The 20,705-nt window shown below is 50.2% G+C and overlaps 1 protein-coding gene and 1 long non-coding RNA gene across 2 annotated transcripts in view; one reads left to right on the forward strand and one right to left on the reverse strand.

Annotated features, from left to right (window-relative positions):
* The window catches only part of LOC126068964 (uncharacterized), a 62,187-nt gene extending 60,628 nt beyond the window's left edge, over positions 1-1,559 (reverse strand). The window contains exon 1 of the long non-coding RNA XR_007515785.1: positions 1,479-1,559. This is a non-coding gene — a long non-coding RNA (uncharacterized LOC126068964). The remainder of the gene's footprint in view (positions 1-1,478) is intronic.
* Positions 1,439-20,705, forward strand: ARSD (arylsulfatase D). The gene is made up of 10 exons (XM_049871755.1): positions 1,439-1,619; positions 2,343-2,492; positions 4,062-4,183; positions 8,042-8,164; positions 10,302-10,725; positions 11,697-11,833; positions 14,607-14,741; positions 16,287-16,449; positions 17,127-17,248; positions 19,838-20,705. Coding segments are annotated over exons 1-10 (1,755 nt in total). The 5' UTR covers positions 1,439-1,617; the 3' UTR covers positions 20,215-20,705.

Here is a 20,705-nt window from a genome sequence, read left to right on the forward strand (position 1 = left end):
ACACCTGGCACAATAGTGGAGAAGAAATCCACCATTCTGGGTTTTAGATGATGACCCCTGTGAAATCCAAATCCCAGGCCCAGTTGCCTGTAGTACCGGGCAAGTCCGAGACACTTCAGGAGATGGAGAAAGGGAGCTGGCTGGCCCAGGTGGCTTCCTGGAAGGCAGGCAGTAGGTTCCACGTACCAGAGCCTTTGCTAGGATTGAAAGGCTCCTCCTTGGGCCCCAGCCTCCCCAGAATGCTCGCCCGGAGTCGTCCGGGAACCCAGAAAAACCTGATTCCAAATCAGCACCCGCAGTCACAGAGTTACAGCGATTAGAAGGGATTGAGGAAAGAGGCGGCCCTACGCACCTGGCTCGTAGCCCCAGTGGGCACAGGTGCTGGTCTGGGAGCAACGGAACAAAGTCCCGCGCTGAGCCAGCCTCTCCACCGGATCCGCCGCGCGGATGGGAGGGCACAGGGGCCCGGGGTGCGCGATGCCTGCTTCCAGGTGCCCGGACCGGGAACGCGGCCTGACCCAGCCAGGGGGACGGGGGCAGGGGACCAGTGATGCCGCCCGATCCAGACAAAGGGGGTAAGGACCTGGAACGCGACTCGACTCGGGCGGGGCGGGGGCTTCCCGCTGGGTGGGGGTCGACACCCCTTCCGGGGCCGCTGGGCCGGACTCCGGGTCCCGGGAGGGCGGTGGGAGGAGGGGAGAGAGGAAGAGGAGGAGACGGAGAAGAAAGAAAGGGGGAGGAGGGAGAGGAAGAAGCGCCAAGGAGACGAGGGCAAGGAGGAAAGGGTGGGACCGGTCCTGGACACCCCCCCCCAACACCGCTATAGCCCCTTCGCACTCTCCACGGCTTTCTCGGTCCAGCCCCCTGACTCCGTCCCCATACTCGGAGGACTGCTGTGACCCTCCCCCAAGAGGACGCACACCGTCCCTGCCCCGCGGTCCTGCCCTCTGTCCTCCCCCACCACCCGCAGCGCCACTCTGACCCCCTTACTCTTCAGAACTTGCCCCCATGGCCCCACCCGATGTGACCCCCCCAGCACCACCCCCTGTACACGTCCCCATCCCGCCTCAAGGCCGTGCCACTCCCCCCGTATGAAGGCTGGGACACCCCCAGCCTCACAATTCAAGACACATCTCTCCCCTTGGTCCTGTCCCTCCCCGTCCCCCCATGACGGCTGTGACCCCCCCACCCCCACAATCCAGGACACGCCCGCTCCCTCCCTCCGCGTAGCGGGGTCCGCGGCCGTGACCCCCCGGGTCCACTCAGTGCTGTCCCGCCAGGGCGCGATGGTGGACCGGGTCGGTGCTGGGGGCCCTGCGGGGACCCTGTGGCTTCCCGGGACGAGCTGGACCCTGCGCCCGGAGCCAGGATCCGAACGACTGCGACTATGGCCAGACCTTCCTGGGCTCTGCCCTTTCTGGGGCGGGGAAACACAGGGTCCGCCCCCGGGGCGATCCAAATCCCCCTTACAGACTTACTTTCGCTTGAGTTTCGGCTCCTTGATAACACCCGGTGCCGTCATGCTTTCCACATCCTCGCAGTGTCTATTTCGACAAAACAGCCCCGGCTAACTGGCGTGTCTGGGGGCACCTTTAACCCCCCGCGAATCCTTTTAAAATGTAAGTTGTTCCTCTTCGGAGACTCCAGGGCCCCGCCCCGCTTATTGGTGCAGCCCGAGCTGTGTAGGCCATGGGCCAGGGCGCGGGGTGGACTTCCTGGCATAAAACCCAAAAAACCAAACCCGTTGCGGTCCAGCCGATTCCGACTGATAGCGACCCTATAAGACAGAGTAGAGCAGCCCCACAGAGCTTCCAAGGAGCACCTGGTGAATTTGAACTGCCCACCTTTTGGTTAGCAGCTGTAGCACTTAACCACTAAGCCACTAGGATTTCCATTTGGGGACACGAATTCAGAAAGACACCAAACATGAACAGACCGTGACCTAAAACAAAAAACGAGTGTGTTCAGGTTACTGGGATGTGGGGTTTTTTTTTCTTTTTAAATGCAAAACTTCGGAGACAAAAGGAATGAAAAACTAGATACAATCATTTGCGACAGTACTTTAGTGAGAGAAGCCCTGGTGGCACAATGGTTAAGTGCTTGGCTCCTAACCTAAAGGCTGTCAGTTTGAACTGGCCATCTGCTCCGATAAAGGTTCCATAGAGCCCTAGAAACCCTATGGGGCAGTCCTACTCTGTCACGTGGGGCTGCTCTGAGTCAGAATGGGCAGGCAACAACAATTTAGCGGTAATACTTATGTCTTTACACCAAGCAGGTTTGATCTGTCTCCTTCTCTTTGCAAACCATAGAAACTTATTTCTGCCATTTGTTTTGTTCTACAGGGACTTTTACCGGGTTCTGTTCGCTGTATGTTTGCTTCTGGGGACTTGTGATTCAAAAGCAGACAAAGCCTTTAGGCCCAACATTCTCCTGATCATGGCAGACGACCTTGGCATTGGGGACCTTGGCTGCTATGGAAATCACACCCTGAGGTAGAGCTGGTGATGGTGGTGGTGTGTATAAAGTTGTGTTTGGCCAGATGATACATTTAAAATCCACCTGTAGAAGCTGGAAAATTTGTAGAAGCATCAAAATTCAACACCAAAAAAAATTACTTTTCTACAGAAAAAGAGGGCCCTGAAGCTTCCAAAAAAGCATGGAACTGTGATAGGTGTTGTGTGAACTTCTTGGGGCCACCCTAGCAAAGGACCACACACTGAGCTACGTAAGACCACAGGAATTTATTCTCTCACAGTTCTGGGGGCTGGAAGTCTGAGATCAAGGTGTGGGCAGGGCCATGCTCCCTCAGGAGGGCCTGGGAGAGGATCCTTCCTCGTGTCTTCCAGCTTCTGGTGGCCCCAGGCGTTCCTGGGCTTGTGACCGCATCACTCCACTCTCTGCCCTGTCTTCACGTGGCCATCTCCCCTCTGTATCTGTGTCTCCTCTTCTGTCTCTTACAAGGATACTTGTCATTGCATTTATGGCCCACCCTAATAATCAAAAAAATCTCACTTAAAAACTCCTAACTTAATCACATTTAGAAGGACACCGCTCCCCCCATTTCCAAACAAGGTCCATTCACAGGATCCGAGGGTTGAGACTTGGACATATCTTCTAGGGAACACAATGCAACCCACTAGTCCCTGAGTTCAGTTGTAACCGAACGCTACTCGGGTTCTTGTCCTGCCTTATTAGCCAATTGAAATAAGGCGGACACTGATTACAACGGAAACAGAAAGTGGCAAGTTTATTATCTGCACATGCAAGGAGCGCGTGGGGTCTAGTGACCATAAGGCCATGTGCTTGCTGACTAAGGGGGCTGGGGAGCTTTTTGTTTCCAGTGGCGTCAGGGGCTTGGGTCTGGTACCGGGAACTTTCTGCCAGGTGATTGGTTTTTTATGCCTATATTTGGGGGTCAAGGGAGGGGGTCAGTTGAAGGATATGATTTCAATCTGTGCATGCTTCAAGGTGTAACTAGGGCTAGTCAGTGGACAACCTCCCGCTCAAAACAAGCTTGTGGTTAGCAAGACAAAGAGAGGGGGAAGGGGTGTTGACTGGGGTTTTTAGTATGGCTGACAGCCTGTTTCACAGTTAAGCACTTAGCTTAGTAACACAAAGGTTGGAGTTTCGAGTTCACCCAGAGACACCTCGGAAGAAAGGCTTGGGATCTCCTTCAGAAAAATCAGCCAGTGAAAACCCTGTGGAGCACAGTTCTACCCTGACACACATGGAGGCGCCATGAATCAGAATGGACTTGCCAGCAACACTTTTTGGTTTTAGTTTTTGGTATCCAGTTCCCTGGGTAATACACACAGTTAACCCACTTGCCTGCAAACCCAAAAGCTGGAGGTTCCAGTCCACCCAGAGGCACCTCGGAAGAAAGGCCTGGTGATCTGCTTTTGAAAAATCAGCCACTGAATACTGTAGGAGCAGAGCTGTACTCTGACTCACATGGGGTTTCCATGAGTCCAAATCCACTAGCCTGCAGCAGGTTTGGTTTTAGGTTTTGGCATACTCAGGCGGTCTCCTGGGTGACAATAATGTTTGTGTGCTTTCCGCAGGACACCAAATATTGACCGACTCGCCACAGAAGGAGTGAGGCTCATCCAGCACCTGGCAGCTGCCCCTCTCTGCACCCCAAGTCGAGCTGCTTTTCTCACAGGGAGATATCCCATCCGGTCAGGTGGGTATTCTCAGAAACTGGGGGACAGTCACGTCTGTGTCTTCTCACCCGATTATCTCTCACGGTGGGTATGGGACGGTTCAGATGCAGAGGAAAACAGGAAACAGTCATCTGCCATCGAATCGTCTTTCTTGTAATTGTGCAAAGAACTTTGTTGTATAGAGCCATGCAGAAATGTGTGCGTAGACGCACTCCCCACGTTACAAACAAGATTCGTTCCTAAGTCTGTCTTTACATCAAATTTGTAGGTAGGTCAGAACAGGTACCTACGGTTCTTATTTGGTGTCAGTCAAATGTTAGCATATAGGATTTATTTTACCTTTCTGTGTATGTAAAGGAGCCCTGGTGGCACAGTGGTTAAGAGCTCAGCTAATAACCAAAAGGTCAGCAGTTCAAATCCACCAACCGCTCCTTGGAAACACTATGGAGCAGTTCTACTCTGTCCTATAGAGTTGCTATGAGCCGGAATTGACTCGACTGGGCAACAGGTTTTTTATGCACATTAAACATGTAAGACCTTCAAACCACGCCATGTTTTCATGACTGTCACAAAGTAGTACATGCATTCATTATTACGAACCATTGCATTTAACTCAATTTTTTAATATAATAGGCTTTGTGGGTATTATACGAGCTGTCCGTAAGTCAAACGTTTGTATCCCAGGGACTGCCTGTGATAGGCTTTATGGCAATCTGGTCTGAAGTATGACTTGTCAGTAAATTGGATGTTTGTAACCTGGGTACTGCCTGTAATAGGCTTTATGGCAGCCCATTCTTAAGTACAAGGTGTCTGTAAGTTGCTCATAACCCAGGGCCTTATTGTGACAGGTTTTATGGCAGTCCGTTCTTAAGTGTGGTTGTCCTTAAGTCAGACATTCGTAACCCGGGGACTGCCTGTAATAGACTTTATGGTAGTCCACTCTTAGGTAAGAGCTGTCTATAAGTCAGACGTTGGTAACCCAGGGACTTACTGTAATAGGCTTTATGGCAATTTGTTCTTTAGTACACCAAAACCCAAACCAAACCCAGTGCCGTCGAGTCGATTCCGACTCATAGCGACCCTAGAGGACAGAATAGAACTGCCCCATAGAGTTTCCAAGGAGTGCCTGGTGGATTTGAACTGCCAGCCCTTTGGTTAGCAGCCGTAGCACTTAACCACTATGCCACCAGGGTTTTCTCTTTAGTACAACTGTCTGTAAGTTGCACGTTTGTAACCCAGGGACTGCCTGTGTTGCAAATTCAAGACTGAAACTCTCTTAGTCTCCTGTAAAACATAAAAATAAAAAAGCTGTTGCTGTCTGGTAGATTCCAACTCATAGCAGCCCTATACCTGCCATAATGCAAATATCACAAGTGGGTGGCTTTGAAGCACAGGAATTTATTTTCTCACAGTTCGGGAGGCTAGACGTCCAAATCAGGGTCCCAGCTGTGTGAATTCCTCCTGGGGCCCCTCTCCTCATTTCTGGTGACTGCTGATGTTCCCTGGCACCTGTCCTCCCCTCATGCGTGTCTCTGTGTGCATTCTGCTCTTTTTATGACTCAGAAGTGATCAGGTTTAGGATCCACCCTACAACGGTCATCTGATCTAATCACGAGTCACAGGCCAGCAGACGTAATCCCACGATTCAGGTCGTAACAGTGTATGGACAACGTTTACGCCAGAAAAGCAAGAAAACTGCAGCCAGCCAGAGTCCATCCAGGGCAGGGTGTGATTGACATTTGGGGCTGAACAACTCTTGACTACACACCTTAGGGTGTTGAGCAGCATCCCTGGTCTCCACCCACTAGATGCCAGAAGTACCCACCACCCAGCTGTGACAATTAGAAATCTCTCCAGGCATGGCCCAGTGTCCCCTGTGAGCAAAGCCATCCCTGGTTGAAAACAAGGGCCTTAGATTATAGATAGATGACTGGTAGATAGATGACAAATAAAACTTGTTGTCATCGAGTCAATTTTGACTCGTAGCGACCCTATATTGACCCTGTGGTATAGGGCAGAACTGCTTCGGAGGGTTTCCAAGGCTGCGAATCTTTATGGAAGCAGACTGCCACATCTTTCTCCTGACGTGTGGCTGGTGGGTTCAAACCGAGGACCTTTCAGTTAGCAGTCAAGCTCTTTACCACTGTGCCCCCCGGGCTCCTTGATGGATGGATGGATGGGTGGGTGGGTGGGGGGATGGATGGGTGGGTGGGTACATAATAGATAACGTTGTTGTTTGGTGCTGCCGATTTGACTCCAACTCATAGTGACCCATGTGACGCAGTAGAACTGCCCCATAGGGTTTTCTTGGCTGTAATCTTTACAGAAGACATCACCGAGTCTTTCTCTCACGTACCTACTGAGTGAGTTCAAACTGCCAACCTTTCCCTTAGCAGCCGAGTGCTTAACCATCGTGTCAACAGGGCTCCTTAGATAGATAATGGATGGATGGGTGGATAGATGAATAGACCAGACAGATAGATGATGGATGGATAGATATGATGGGCAGATGGATAGATAGGTGGATGCATGATGGATGGGCGGACGGATGGATAGGTACTCAGATGATTGATAGATGTAGAGAGATTGATCAATAGATGATAGATAGATGATAATGTAGGATGGAGGGATGGATAAATAGATGGATAGCCAGATAGATGTTAGATGGAGAAATACGATTGTGGACAGTGGATGGATGGATGGATGATAGACACATAGATAGATAATTGATAGAGTAGAGATTGATTGATAGATGATAAATAGATGATTGATAGACGTACAGATTGATTGATAGATGATAGAAAGAAAGATCAATAGATAGAGAAAGAATTTCTCATGCCAAGGCCCAGGGTTTCTCAGCCTTGAAAATGCTGACATTGGGTTCGGAATTGTCCTCTGTGGCAGGGCTGTCCTGTTCACTGTAGGGTGTTGAGAAGGATCCCTGGTCTCCGCCCCCTAGTCATTCTCTGTGGTGGGGGCCATCCTGTGCACTGTAGGGTGTTGAACAGCATCCCTGGTCTCCACCCCCTAGTCATCCTCTGAGGTGGGGGCTGTCCTGTGCACTGTAGGGTGTTGAGCAGCATCCCTGGTCTCCATCCCCTAGTCATCCTCTGTGGTGGGGCCGTCCTGTGCACTGTAGGGTGTTGAGCAGCATCCCAGGTCTCCACCCACAAGTCATTCTCTCTGGTGGGGGCCGTCCTGTGTACTGTAGGGTGTTGAACAGCATCCCTGGTCTCCACCCCCTAGTCATTGACTATGGTGGGGCCGTCCTGTGCACTGTAGGATGTTGAGCAGCATCCCTGGTCTCCACCCCACTAGTCATTCTCTGAGGTGGGGGCCGTCCTGTGCACTGTAGGGTGTTGAGCAGCATTCCTGGTCTCCATCCCCTAGTCATCCTCTGTGGTGGGGCCGTCCTGTGCACTGTAGGGTGTTGAGCAGCATCCCAGGTCTCCACCCATAAGTCATTCTCTCTGGTGGGGGCCGTCCTGTGTACTGTAGGGTGTTGAACAGCATCCCTGGTCTCCACCCCCTAGTCATTGACTATGGTGGGGCCGTCCTGTGCACTGTAGGATGTTGAGCAGCATCCCTGGTCTCCACCCGACTAGTCATTCTCTGAGGTGGGGGCCGTCCTGTGCACTGTAGGGTGTTGAGCAGCATTCCTGGTCCCCACCCCCTAGTCATTCTCTGAGGTGGGGGCCGTCCTGTGCACAGCAGGTTGTTTAGCAGTATCCCCGGTCTCCACCCACAAGATGCCAGTAGCTTCCCCTACCTTAATCCTGAAAACCTAACCATCGTCTGCAGTCGTGGATGTGTCCCTCAGTGAGAACCCCTCCTCTAGGAAGAGAAGAGTGACTTTTCTTCTCCGCTCTGCCCCACAGGCATGGAAGCCAGCAATGGGTACCGGGTGCTTCTGTGGAACGGGGGCTCAGGCGGACTCCCTCTGAACGAAACCACTTTCGCCAGAGTCCTGCAGCAGCAGGGCTACACGACAGGCCTCATAGGTATGTGGTGTGGGGTGCTCGTGTCCTGTCAGCAGTCGGAAGACCAGCGAGCAAAAGAAACCCCTTCTTCTCCACAGGGAAAAGTCACCGTGTCTTTGCTTGAACCCAAAGTTGGTCTCTAGTCCTCTGGGGTTGTTCACAATTACTATTATTATTATAGTTTGTCAATGAAGAGTAATTTTTAGTTCAAAATCTTGAGAGATGGGCCTCCATCTTTCCCTCAGCATGTCAATCTCCTCCCCTTCCCCAATTTAACAGAAATCTCCCTGGAGGTTATCTTTCACTAAACGGCCACCCACCAACCCAAAACCCCCAGAGTTAACCATCACGCCTACTTTGATATCCAGGTTCAGAGAAGGTCTCTCCTTATAAGGGAGGGTGAGTACGCGTATCCCCAAGCCCACCCCCAGGTTCACCGATTCACTAGGGGAACTTACAGAACTCGGCCCAGAGCTGAACTCAGGCTGTGATTTATGACACTGAAAGGCCACAGACCACAATTCGAAAAGGGAAAAGGCACATGGGACAGAGTCTGGGGGACACCAGGCAGAAGCTTCCAGAATCCTCATCCCATGGAGTCACTCATACTCACACACAAACCAAACCAGTTGCCAGTGAGTCCACTTCTATCTCATGGCGCCCCCATGCGTGTCAGAGTGGAAATGTGCTCCATAGAGTTTTCAGTAGCTGATTTTTCAGACGTAGATTGCCAGGCCTTTCTTCCGAGGCACCTTTGGGTGGACTCAAACCTCCAGCCTTTTGGTTAGCAGCTGAAGGCCATGGAACTTTGTAGCACTGAGGGACTCCAGATAGATGGATAGATGGATGGGAGAATGGATGGAAGGATAGACTGGATATGTGTATAAATATACATATATGTGCATAGACATGTATATACATGTACCTATATATTTATTTCTTTATAGATTAAAAAAAAGTTGTCCAGAGATTGGAGAAACCCCAAGAGTATCACCCCTGGACACCCTTTTAGCTCAGTAATGAAGTCACTCCTGAGGTTCACCCTTCAGCCAAAGATTGGACAGGTCCATAAAACAAAACGAGCCTAAAGGGGCACAACAGCCCTGGGGCGAGGACTAGAAGGCAGGAGGGGACAGGAAAGCTGGTAATGACATGCCATGGGGTTGGCAGCCAACGTCACAAAACAATATGTGTATTAATTGTTTAATGAGAAACTAGTTCCTCTATAAACCTTCATCTAAAAGTGCAATAAACAAAAAACCCACTGCCGTCGAGTCGATTCTGACTCATAGCAATAAAGATAAATAAAGTACAGTTTTTTAAAAAATGAAATGGGAAAAGAAAAAAAGACGTCAGCTCCAACTCATGGTGCCCTGTGTGTGTCAGAATAGAACTCTGCTCCGTAGGATTTTCAAATGCTGAATTTTTGTAAGTAGATCACCAGGCCTTTCTCCCAAGGCACCTCTGGGTAGACTCGAACCTCCAGCTTAACCATTTTCAACACCCAGGGACTCAAGAGACACTTAATTCCCCAGCAACAAGTGTGGCAGCACACCTTAAGCCTTCATCCTGAGCCTTTAATGGCTTGATGATGACCATTACATTTGTACATTTACCAATATTTAGGAGTGTCGTTTAGCCGTTTAAACACCGATATCTATTACATTCATTGCCTTTTCTTTTTGTGGACTCTTTGTCCTTTGAACATACAAATTATTATGGGAAGACAATGAGCATCAGACCACCCCCCCAAAAAAATATCCAACCAGTTGCCATCCGCTCCAACTATGGGCACCCCATGTGTGTCAGCGTAGAACTGTGCTCCACGGGGTTCTCAATGGCTGATTTCTCAGAAACAGATCGCCAGGCCTTTCTTCCGAGATGACTCTGGGTGGATTTGAACCTCCAGTCTATAAAAGCTGAGCACATCAACTCTTTGCATCACCCAGGGACTCCATAATTACATGACTGTGTGACGGGGCATAATACATACATTTAATCACCAGCAACAACTAGCATTCATTGCTTTTTCTGATTCAAGCGTTGCTGCTGGCGGATCCTCTTTTTCCTTTCGGTGCTCAGGTCCTGGGACGATGGTTAGTGACAGGCAGAGTGCTCTAACTCACGTTTCTGTTGAACATTTCGTGGTTATTTTCAGGAAAATGGCACCAGGGTGTAAACTGTGTGTGGCGTGGAGACCATTGCCACCACCCCCTGCGTCATGGGTTCGACTACTTCTACGGCATGCCGTTCACGCTGGTCAATGACTGCCACCCGGACAGGCCCAAACGAATGGACAGAGCCACGCAGGCGAAACTCCAGCTGTACACACAGGCCATGGCTCTGGGGGTGCTGACGCTCGCTGCTGGCAGAGCCTTGGGCTCCATCTCCGTCCGCTGGAAAGCCATCCTGGGCCTGGCCAGCCTGGTCTCCCTGTTTTTCCTTTCCTGGTACGCCAGCTTCGGGTTCTTGCGTCGCTGGAACTGTATCCTGATGCGGAACTATGATGTCACAGAGCAGCCCATGGCTTTGGAAAGCACAGCCAAGAAAATGCTAAAGGAGGCGACTGCTTTTATAGAAAGGTACTCAGACGGTCACGTCCTGACAAGGGGCTGAGCTCTCAGAGCATCTGAGTTTTTACTTATAACCTCTTGTTCTTGTCTGCTGCTGTCAAGTCAGCCCTGACTCATGGCAACCCGTGCACAACGGAACAAAACGATGCCTGGTCCTGGGTCATTCCCATGGTCAGTTGTAGAGCGGACTATTGTGCTCCATACAGTTTTTCATGGCTTGATTTTCTGAATTCAATTGCCAGGCCTTTCTTCCTAGTCCCTCTTAGTCTGGAAGCTCTATTGAAACCTGTCCAGCATCACAGCAACACTCAAGCTTCCACTGACAGACCAGTGGTGGCTGCACTCAAGGTGCATTGGCCGGGAATCGAACCCGGGTCTCCTGCACAGAAGGCGAGAATTCTCCCAGTGAACCATGACTTTTAAATCTCTGGGGTTTCATAAACTGACCCTAGAGAGGATGAGTTTGAGGAATTCATCCTTTCATTGTGGGTTGGTATCCAAAACTCACATGTCTAATTCAAAGTCATGTCATGTCATACCTTGATGGCTTGCAGGTTACAATGATGCTGGAAATCTATGTCTCCGGTATTTGAAATACCAGCAGAGTCATTGGTGGTAGACAGGTTTCAGCGAAGCTTCCAGAGTAAGACCAGGAAGAAAGGCCTGGTGATCTGCTTCTAAAAATCAGCCCATGAAAACCCTATGGATCACAACAGAGCATTGTTCTATATAGTGCTAGGAAATGAGCCGCTAGTTTGGAAGGCACTCAACGTACACAGTGGCTGCAGCAATGGACTTGAGCAGACCAAGCATCCTGAAGGCAGTGCAGGACCAGGCAGTGTTTCATTCTCATGTGTGTCTTGTTGCCACTAGTAGGAGCTGACTGTAACTAATGATAACAAGAATAACAATGTATCAGGTAGCAATGAACTAGGTGCCCTTGTATGCCATGAACTATCAAGGTGGTCTTCTTCTTTCAGAAACAAGCAGGGGCCATTTCTCCTCTTCCTGTCCTTGCTGCATGTTCATACTCCCCTTGTTACCACAAAAGAGTTCCTGGGGAAAAGTCGCCATGGCTTATACGGAGACAATGTGGAGGAAATGGACTGGATGGTGGGTAAGTCCAGGGTACCACACACTCTTCACTCTGACTTTCTGCGCAGAAAATACGATAACGTGCCGGCCACCTTACCATGAACCACACTGCATAAGGAAAGAGAAAAAAGACAAAGAAAAGGAAAAAAAAACAAAAAAACTCTTGCCTATCATTCCTTTAAAAGGAGCCCTGTGGCACAGTGGTGAAGCACTCAGTTGCTAACCAAAAGGTAGGCAGTTCGAACCCACAAGCTGCTCTGTGGGAGAAAGATGTGGGCAGTCCGCTTCCATAAAGATTAAAAACCAAACCCAACTCATTACCGTGGAATCAATTCCGACTCATAGCAGCCCTGCAGGATGGAGTAGAACTGGCCCATAGGGTTTCCAGGGAGCAGCTGGTAGATTCGAACTCCCAGCCTTTTGAGGAGTAGCTGAGTGCTTAACGACCGCACCACCAGGGCTGCTTCCTGTAACTATTACAGCCTTGGAAACCCTATGGGACAGTTCTACTCTGTCCTATAGGGTCGCTGTGAGTCGCCATCAACTCGACGGCAATGGGTTTGGGTTTTGCTGTCTATGCAAGAAGTCCTGATAGCACAATCGTTCAGTGCTTGTCTGCTGACTGAAAGGTTGGTGGTTCGAACCCACCAGCTGCTTCATAGGAGAAAGATGTGAGCATCTGCTCCTGTAAACGTGACAGCCTTAGAAACCCTATGGGGCAGTTTCACTCTGTCCTGTAGGGTCGCCACGAGTAGAAATTGACCGGACGGCAATAGGTTCGGTTTTTATCATTCATTTACTCCTTCAGTATTTTAGATAGTTACTTTTGGGTGCCGTCGAGTCAATTCCAACTCATAGCGACCCTACAGAGCAGAGTAGAACTGCCCCATAGGGTTTCCTAGGCTATGATTTTTATGGGAGCAGACTGTCACATCTTTCTCCCCTGGAGCCCCTGGGTGGGTTCAAACTGCCGACCTTTTGGTTGACAGCCGAGCACTTAACCACTGTGCCACCAGGGCTCCAGGTGTTTCAGCTTACTTAGCCTAATTTTGCATAAACCTATCCTTCTAAAAAGCCGACTATGTAAAACCATCATTAGGACCCACAGAGAAGGTGGCAAGGATGTGGTCTTGCAGGACATCCAAGCAAAATCGCTTTCCTTCTAGAGCCTCGAGAAATCAGGGAGACCCAATGAGATCACAGATCCTAAAAGAACGTAGACATTGAAATCCGTGCGGCTGATTATAGTATGTCCTGAGACAAGAGTAGTGATACGCTGGAGCAGTGAAAGAGGCAGATGTTTTTGTCGTTAGCTGCCGTCGAGTCAGCTCCGTCTCACAGTGACCCCGTGTACAACAGAACCAAACACTGCCCAGTCCTGCACCATCCTTAAAATTGTTCTTATGCTCGAGCACATCGCTGTAGCCACTGTGTCAATCCATCTTGTTGAGGGTCTTCCTCTTTTTTGCTGACCCTCCACTTTACCAAGCATGATATCCTTCTCCAGGGACTGATTCATCCTGACAGGAGGGTGGCCCTCAGTTTAAGAGTTCTGCAGTCAGTACTACAAATGCCCAAGGGTTTAAAGCCCTCAGTTTCCGTGATATAAGTGTGCGTGGGGTCTCCCTGGATGGAGCAGTCGCTTTGTGTGCAGGTTGTCCTCTGTCCGTTCTGTGTCTTGGAGCCTCACATGCCAAAGGCCACAGATGCTAACGGCCTGGCTCCTTCCGGCTGGGAGGGGGCTCTGTATTGCTCACCAACACCTTCCCCTCAGTGCACTTATTGTGGACCTGCGTGCACACAGAGACATGGCGTGCCCAAAGCACCCCATTCATGAAGGATTGGTTGTATGCATCTCTTCTGTTTCTGTGTCTATGGTCCCTTTGGAGGAGGCCTTGAGTGGCTCAAAGGGTTATACGCTCAACTGTTCCCTGAAAGGTTGGCAGTTCAAGTCCACCCAGAGATGTCTTGCGAGAAAGGTCTGGCAATCCACGTCCAAAAAATCAGCCACCGAAAACCCTGTGCAGTGCAGTTCTCCTCTGCACACATGGGGTTGCTGTGAGTCAAAATGGACTCAGCATCAGCGGGGTATCTTTGTAAATAGTCCTGTGGTCTCCAAATAACTAGCTACCTCTGAACACCTTATGGGAATCTGTGAGTGGTACAAAGGTTATCGCCCTTGGCTACTGACTGAGAGCTTGGACCAGGTTTGGTTACTCCCAGAGGCACCCCGGAAGAAAGGCCTGGCAGTTTCCTTTGGAAAAATCAGCCATTGAAAACTCTATGGAGGGCAGTTCTACTCTGACACAAGTGAGAGGCACCATGAGTTGGAATGGGCTCACCAGTGACAGGTTTGGTTTCGGTTTTTGGCATCCAGTTAATGGTATCCCTGGGTGGTACAAACAGTTAACATGCTCACCTGAAAACCAAAAGGTTAGAGGTTCGAGTCCACCCAGAGGTGCCTTGGAAGAAAGGCCTGGCAATCTGGTTTCAAAAAATCACCCACTGAAAACCCTGCGGGAGCTCACTTCTGCTCTGACACACTTGAGGTCACCACGAGCAAACTTGACTACATGACAATTGGTTTATTTTTGGTTTTGTTTTTTTCTTTTGAGGGGGCGGGGGACCCTTTGTAATTCTAGTGACAACAATGGTCTCCTGGTGACTATGGCTTCTTTTTATGACTTTCTACCAAGAGGTGACTCCTATAGAAAGGAGGAGGTGTATTGAATCAGCTGGTTTTTGTTCTGTGTACATTATCCTGAAATTTTCCTTTTTTCATTTTTTTTGTAAAGGTAAAATTCTTAACTCAATTGAAGAGAAGGGTTTGAAGAACTCGACATTCACTTATTTTACCTCTGATCACGGAGGACATTTGGAGGAGGGAGACGCACATGGACAGCAGGGAGGGTGGAACGGAATCTACAAGGGTGAGAGCCTGGGCGTGGGGGTGGACGGACAGATACCTGACCCATCAGGGACTCCCGCCAACTAACGCTCCGCCACCAGGCACTCCTTGGAAACCCTATGGGGCAGTTCTACTCTGTCCTATAGGGTTGCTATGAGCTGGAATCGACTTGAAGGCAACAGGTAATTTTTATGGGAGCAAATCACCAGGTCTTTTTCTCCCATGGGGCAATTGGTGGGTTCAAACCACCGACCTTTCGGCTAGCAACCAAATGCTTAACCATGGCACAACCAGGGCCCCATGTTGTTGTTTTTAGGTGCCGTTGAGTCGGTTCTGACTCATAGCAACCCCATAGAACAGAGTAGAACTGCCCCATAGGGTTTCCAAGGAGTGGATGGTGGGTGTGAACTGCTGACATTTTGGTTAGCAGTTGAATGTCTAACCACTGCACCACCAGGGCTCCTTAGGGCTCCTCCAACTCATCGCAACCCCGTGTACAACAGAATGAAATACTGCCTGGTCCTGCGCCATCCTCACAATCGCTGTTAGGTTTGAGCCCGTTGTTGCAGCCACTGTGTCAGTCTGTCTCATCGAGTGACTTCCTCTTATTCCCTGACCTTCTACTTTACCAAGAATGATGTCCTTTAGGAAACCCTGGTGGCATAGTGGTTAAGTGCTACAGCTGCTAACCAAGAGGTCGGCAGTTCGAATCCACCAGGTGCTCGTTGGAAACTCTAGGGGGCAGTTATACCCTGTCCTATAGGGCTGCTATGAGTCGGAATCGACTCAATGGCAGTGGGTTTTGGATAGACCAAGCTCTACCTAGATGTTAGGAACAGAGAGAAGAAAAGACACATCCTTTTCCCTTATGGGTTCACATTTTAGCAGGAGAGAAAGATGGACAAACTTGATTAAAATAAAGTGAAGTTGAATATCGTTCTAAATACAAGGCACTATACCAAAACCAAACCCACTGCCATCACGTCAACTACGACTCATGGGACCCCTACAGGACAGGGTAGAACTGCTCCATAGGGTTTCCTCAGCTGCTACCTTTACGGGAGGCGCCCTGGTTGCACAATGGTTGAAAAGAAGAAGAGAGAGGGAAGCCTTGGAAGTCACGTGTGTTCACTGAAGTAGCCACAGGGGAGGACAAATGGACTCCACCCCTGGGTAAGGGAGTAAGCGACAAGTCCTAGAAGAGGATGTGGGACCGGACATATCCCCATGGCCATTTTCAGAAAACAGAGTTTTCCCCAATGAACATGTATGTGTGTGTGTGCAAGTGAGGAGTCCTGGTGGCGCAGTAGTTAAAAGCTCTTGGCTGCTAACCCACAGGTCAAAGGTCGGCAGTTCAAACCCACAACCTGCTGCTTGGAAGAAAGATCTGGCAGTCTGCTTCCATAAAGATTTACAGCCTTAGAAACCCTATGGGGCAGTTCTACGCTGCCCTGTAGGGTGGCTATGCGTCGGAATCGACTCGACGACAGTGGGTTTGGTTTAGGCTTTTTCGTGTATAAAATGTGCCAATTGACTGGAAAATCCTAATAATGCCATTTACTTACAGGTGGCAAAGGCATGGGCGGCTGGGAAGGGGGCATCCGTGTGCCCGGAATCTTCCGGTGGCCTGGGGTGCTGCCCGCTGGCCGGGTGATCGACGAGCCCACCAGTCTGATGGACATTTTTCCCACGGTGGTCCAGCTGGGAGGCGGCCAGGTGCCCCAGGACAGGTACGTGCAGGGTGGAACCACCTGCTCTCTAGTTTGAGAGCTGATGTTTTAGAGAATAGCCTAATAAGCAGGTCGCCCGACCTTCCTTCTGAGGCACTACTGGGTGGACTCAAACCTCCAACCTTTCGGTTAGCGGCTGAGAGTGCTGTTTGCATCACCCGGGGACTCCTTTTCATCATCAGCTGTTTATAAGAAAGGGTTTCAGATCACCCACCTATCCTGGCTTCCCAGCCTGGCCCCTTTATACATGTGACTGTGTGTCTTAGACTTGATATGATTGAAAAGGCAGGGCAGTCAAGATGGGGTGTGTGCAGTCCAGCTGGAATTTCGGAATGTGTGTTAAGATCCAAGGGTCCCTGGATGGTGCAAACCATGTACACATGACTGCTAACGAAAAGTTGTTGGTTCAAACCCACTCAGTAGCTCTGCAGGAGAAAAGACCTGGCAATCTGCTCCCGTAAAGATTACAGCCTAGGAAACCCTATGGGGCAGTTCTACTCTGTCACATGGGGGCGCTGTGAGTCGAAGTCAACTCGACGGCAACAGGTTTGGTTTGGATTTTGGTCAACATCCAGGGTCAGAATGGGACCCTCACGGCCCTTGGCGTTTTATTCGGGGCTGCAAAATGCAGGCAGAAGAGCTTTGGTCTGACCCTTCCCCGTCTTTCTACATGTCAGGGTGATTGACGGCCACAGCCTGCTGCCCTTACTCCAAGGGTTGGTCCAGCACTCGGCCCATGAGTTCCTGTTTCATTACTGTGGGAGACACCTCCATGCCGCACGGTGGCACCAGAAAGACAGTGAGTACGCACCTCTCCCTGCTGCGGTCAGAGTGGATCCCCTCTGCCAGGGGCAAAGCTAAGGAGGGTCATTCCCACAGGGCAAAGAGGGAAGGGCTGGGTGCTGGGCCACTGCCTCGGCCAGGGTTCTCCAGGGAAACAGAGTCATATGTATGTGATTATAGGATGTCGAGTTTGCCTCGTGTTCTCAAGGTGGCTGCTGCAGCTCCAGGCAACACACAGACATTCCAGGTAGCAGTAGCAGGAAGTATCTGCGCATATATACATGTGTGTATTGTATGTAAACATGTTTACATATATGTGTGCTTGTATATAAATACATATATATGGGTGTGTATATACATGCATCTGTGTATACATATGTCCAAAACCCAAACCTGTTGCTGTCGTGTAGATTCTGAATCATGGTGACTTTATAGATACGAAGATACACACATACATGTATATATGTATGTATACATATGTGTGTGTGTATAGCTATACCAACAAAAAAAACCAAACCCAGGCCGTCAAGTCGATTCTGCTCTGTCCTAGCAGGTCACTATGAGACGGAATGGACTCAATGGCAAAGGGTTTGGGTTTGTTTTTTTTTTTTTTTTGGTTTGTATATATACTAAGAACCAAACCTGTTGCCGTCCAGTTGATTCTGACTCATAGCGACCCTGTAGGACAGAGTAAAGCTGCCCCACAGGGTTTCCAAGGAGCAGCTGGTGGATTTGAACTGCTGAACTCTTAACCACTGCACCACCAGCCATCTTCTGTATATAAATAGATACATATATATGTGTGTGTGTGTATTTTATTGTTGTTTTTGTGTGATGTCGTTGAGTCAGCCCCTGACTCATGGTGACCCCATGCACAAAGGAATCAAATACTGCCTGGTTCTGTGCCATCCCCACGACGAACTGTGGATCAGACTGTTGTGATCCATAGGGTTTTCACTGGCTGATTTTCAGAAGCACATCGCCAGGCCTTTCTTCCTAGTCTTAGTCTGGAAGCTCCGCTGTAACCTGTCCAGCATTGCAGCAACATACAAGCCTCCACGGACAGACGGGTGGTGGCTGTGCAATGAGGTGCACTGGCTGGGAATCGAAGCGGTGTCTCCCGCATGGAAGGCGAGAATTCACAGCTGCCATAGACACACACACACAGAGACACACACAGACATACAGACACACACAGAAGGGGGAGGCTTTTTTAAAAAATCATGGGGACCGGCAGTCTGAAATCCTCCTTCCGTTGCACATTGGGTCGCCATGATTCGGGGCCAACTCAGTGGCCGCTAACAACAACAAGAAAAGCCCCTATGGTTCCGATACCCAAAGGTAGCACATTGAACACTTTGGAGTAGGTCCCTGCGCCTCTCCATGCCTACAGCACCCCACGGAGACACGGGTGGGTGCACACGCTTACAGCCCCACTGATTTGCAAAACCCATGCCCTAACTGTGGGAACAACCCAGTCTCCTTCCCTTTTCTCTTTTCTCTAAACGTTCCCTCCGCCCATCACCCCATCATGGTGACTCTGGTCATCAGGTCAGTACAGCTCACCCCCAGCTCCCAGATATTCTCCCCATTTGCTCAGCTTCTGAACCCCATCCTGTTTGGGGGGCCTTCCTCCTGAGAAAGAGACCCTCCTCCTATAGACAAGGAACTTGGACTAGGCCCACTGTCCCACCTCCCTTGCTGCTAGAACAGGGAGGGGGCTGTCATGGGCTAGAGTACTGACCCCTTAAAAGGTACTCCACATCGTAAACCCTGTATTATGGATTGAATTGTGCACCCCCCTGCATAAAAAAAGATGTAAGTCCTAACCCTTATACCTGTAGTTAGGAGCCTGGCAGTGCGGTGGTTAAGTCCTCGGCTGCTAACTGAAAAGTTGATGGCTTGAACTCACCAGTCATTCGGTGGGAGAGAGACCTGGCAATCTGCTCCCATAAAGATTACAGCCTAGGAAACCCCATGGGGCAGTTCTATTGCATCACATAGGAGTGCTGTCAGTCAAAATCGCCTCGACAGCAACGGGTTTGGTTTTGGTTTTTTATACCTGTAGTTATAATCCAGAGCCCTGTGGCACACTGGTTAAAAGCTACAAACAAAAGGTCAGCAGCTGGACTCCACCAGCTATAGGGTTGCTAAGACTTGGAATTGGCAAGGAAGCAACGGGTTTGGGTGGTTTAGTTAAAATCCCATTTGGGACTGGGTTTTCTTTGTTATGTGAATGAGACAATATCAGTATAGGGTGTGTCTTAAATCAATCTCATTTGAGATACAAGAGAGCAGATGAAGCAGGCAAGGGAGTACAAACGGAGGGGAAGATACAGGCCACGTGATGACCAAGGAACCAAGGAACAGATGCCGAAAAGAGACAAGGACCTTCCCCCAGAGCAGACAGAGAGAGCTAGCAGCCTAGGCTCCTGAACTGTGGAAAAACAAATGTCTGTTCCTCAAAGCCACCCCCTTGTGGTGTTTCTGCTACTGCGGCAGTAGGAGACCAAGAATCTGCGAATGTGGCCCTTGCACAAAGCGTCTCTGCAAACCTGTTCACGTGGATTTCTGCACCTCTGACCACCTTCTTGTTCCCACACAGGCGGAAGACTCTGGAAGGTCCACTACGTGACTCCCGTGTTCCACCCCGAGGGTGCCGGGGCTTGCTACGGCCAAGGGATATGCCCATGCTCGGGGGCAGGCGTGACCCACCACAGCCCACCCCTGCTCTACGACCTCTCTAGGGACCCCTCGGAGGCACACCCCCTGTCCACCATCTCTGAGCCCCTGCACGGCACCGTGATAGCCAGGGTGGGTGAGGCGGTGGAGGCTCACCGTGGGACCCTGAGCCCCGTACCTTGGCAGTTCTCCGTGGGCAACAACCTATGGAAACCATGGCTGCAGCCGTGCTGTGGAAACTTCCCCTTCTGCTCCTGCCAGGAGGATGGGGGCAGCACCCCCGAGGGGCCAGATCTGTGAGTGGGGACCCAGAGAGAATCAGGAGCTGCCCTCCTGGCACCCCATCTGTGTCAGAGGAGAACCGTGCTCCATGGGGTTTACAATCGCTGATTTTTCTGAAGTAAATCACCAGGCCTTTCTTCCGAGGCACCTCTAGGTGGACTCAAGCCTCCAACCTTTTGGTTAGCAGCTGAGGTGTCTTCCCTGTACCACCCAGGGCTCCATTTACAGATAAAGGGGCCGGATTTCAATATATATGTTGAGCGGAACAAAATTCAGTCCATGACAGGGTAATGTTTCACCTCAGAGAAAGGGTTAGGGGCTCTGAGCCTCCCATAAAAACAGATAAGGCACCAAAGAACCAAACCTGACTCATGGAGACCCCGTGTGTTTCAGAAGAGAACTGCCCCACAGGGTTGTCAATGGCTCCAGTCTTTTTGGAAGCAGATCTCCAGGTTTTCTGAGGTGCTGCTCCACCTCCATTTTGTACCCACCCTCCCTCTTGTCTCCAC

Source organism: Elephas maximus, chromosome X, assembly GCF_024166365.1.
Source record: "Elephas maximus indicus isolate mEleMax1 chromosome X, mEleMax1 primary haplotype, whole genome shotgun sequence".
NCBI lineage: Eukaryota > Metazoa > Chordata > Mammalia > Proboscidea > Elephantidae > Elephas > Elephas maximus.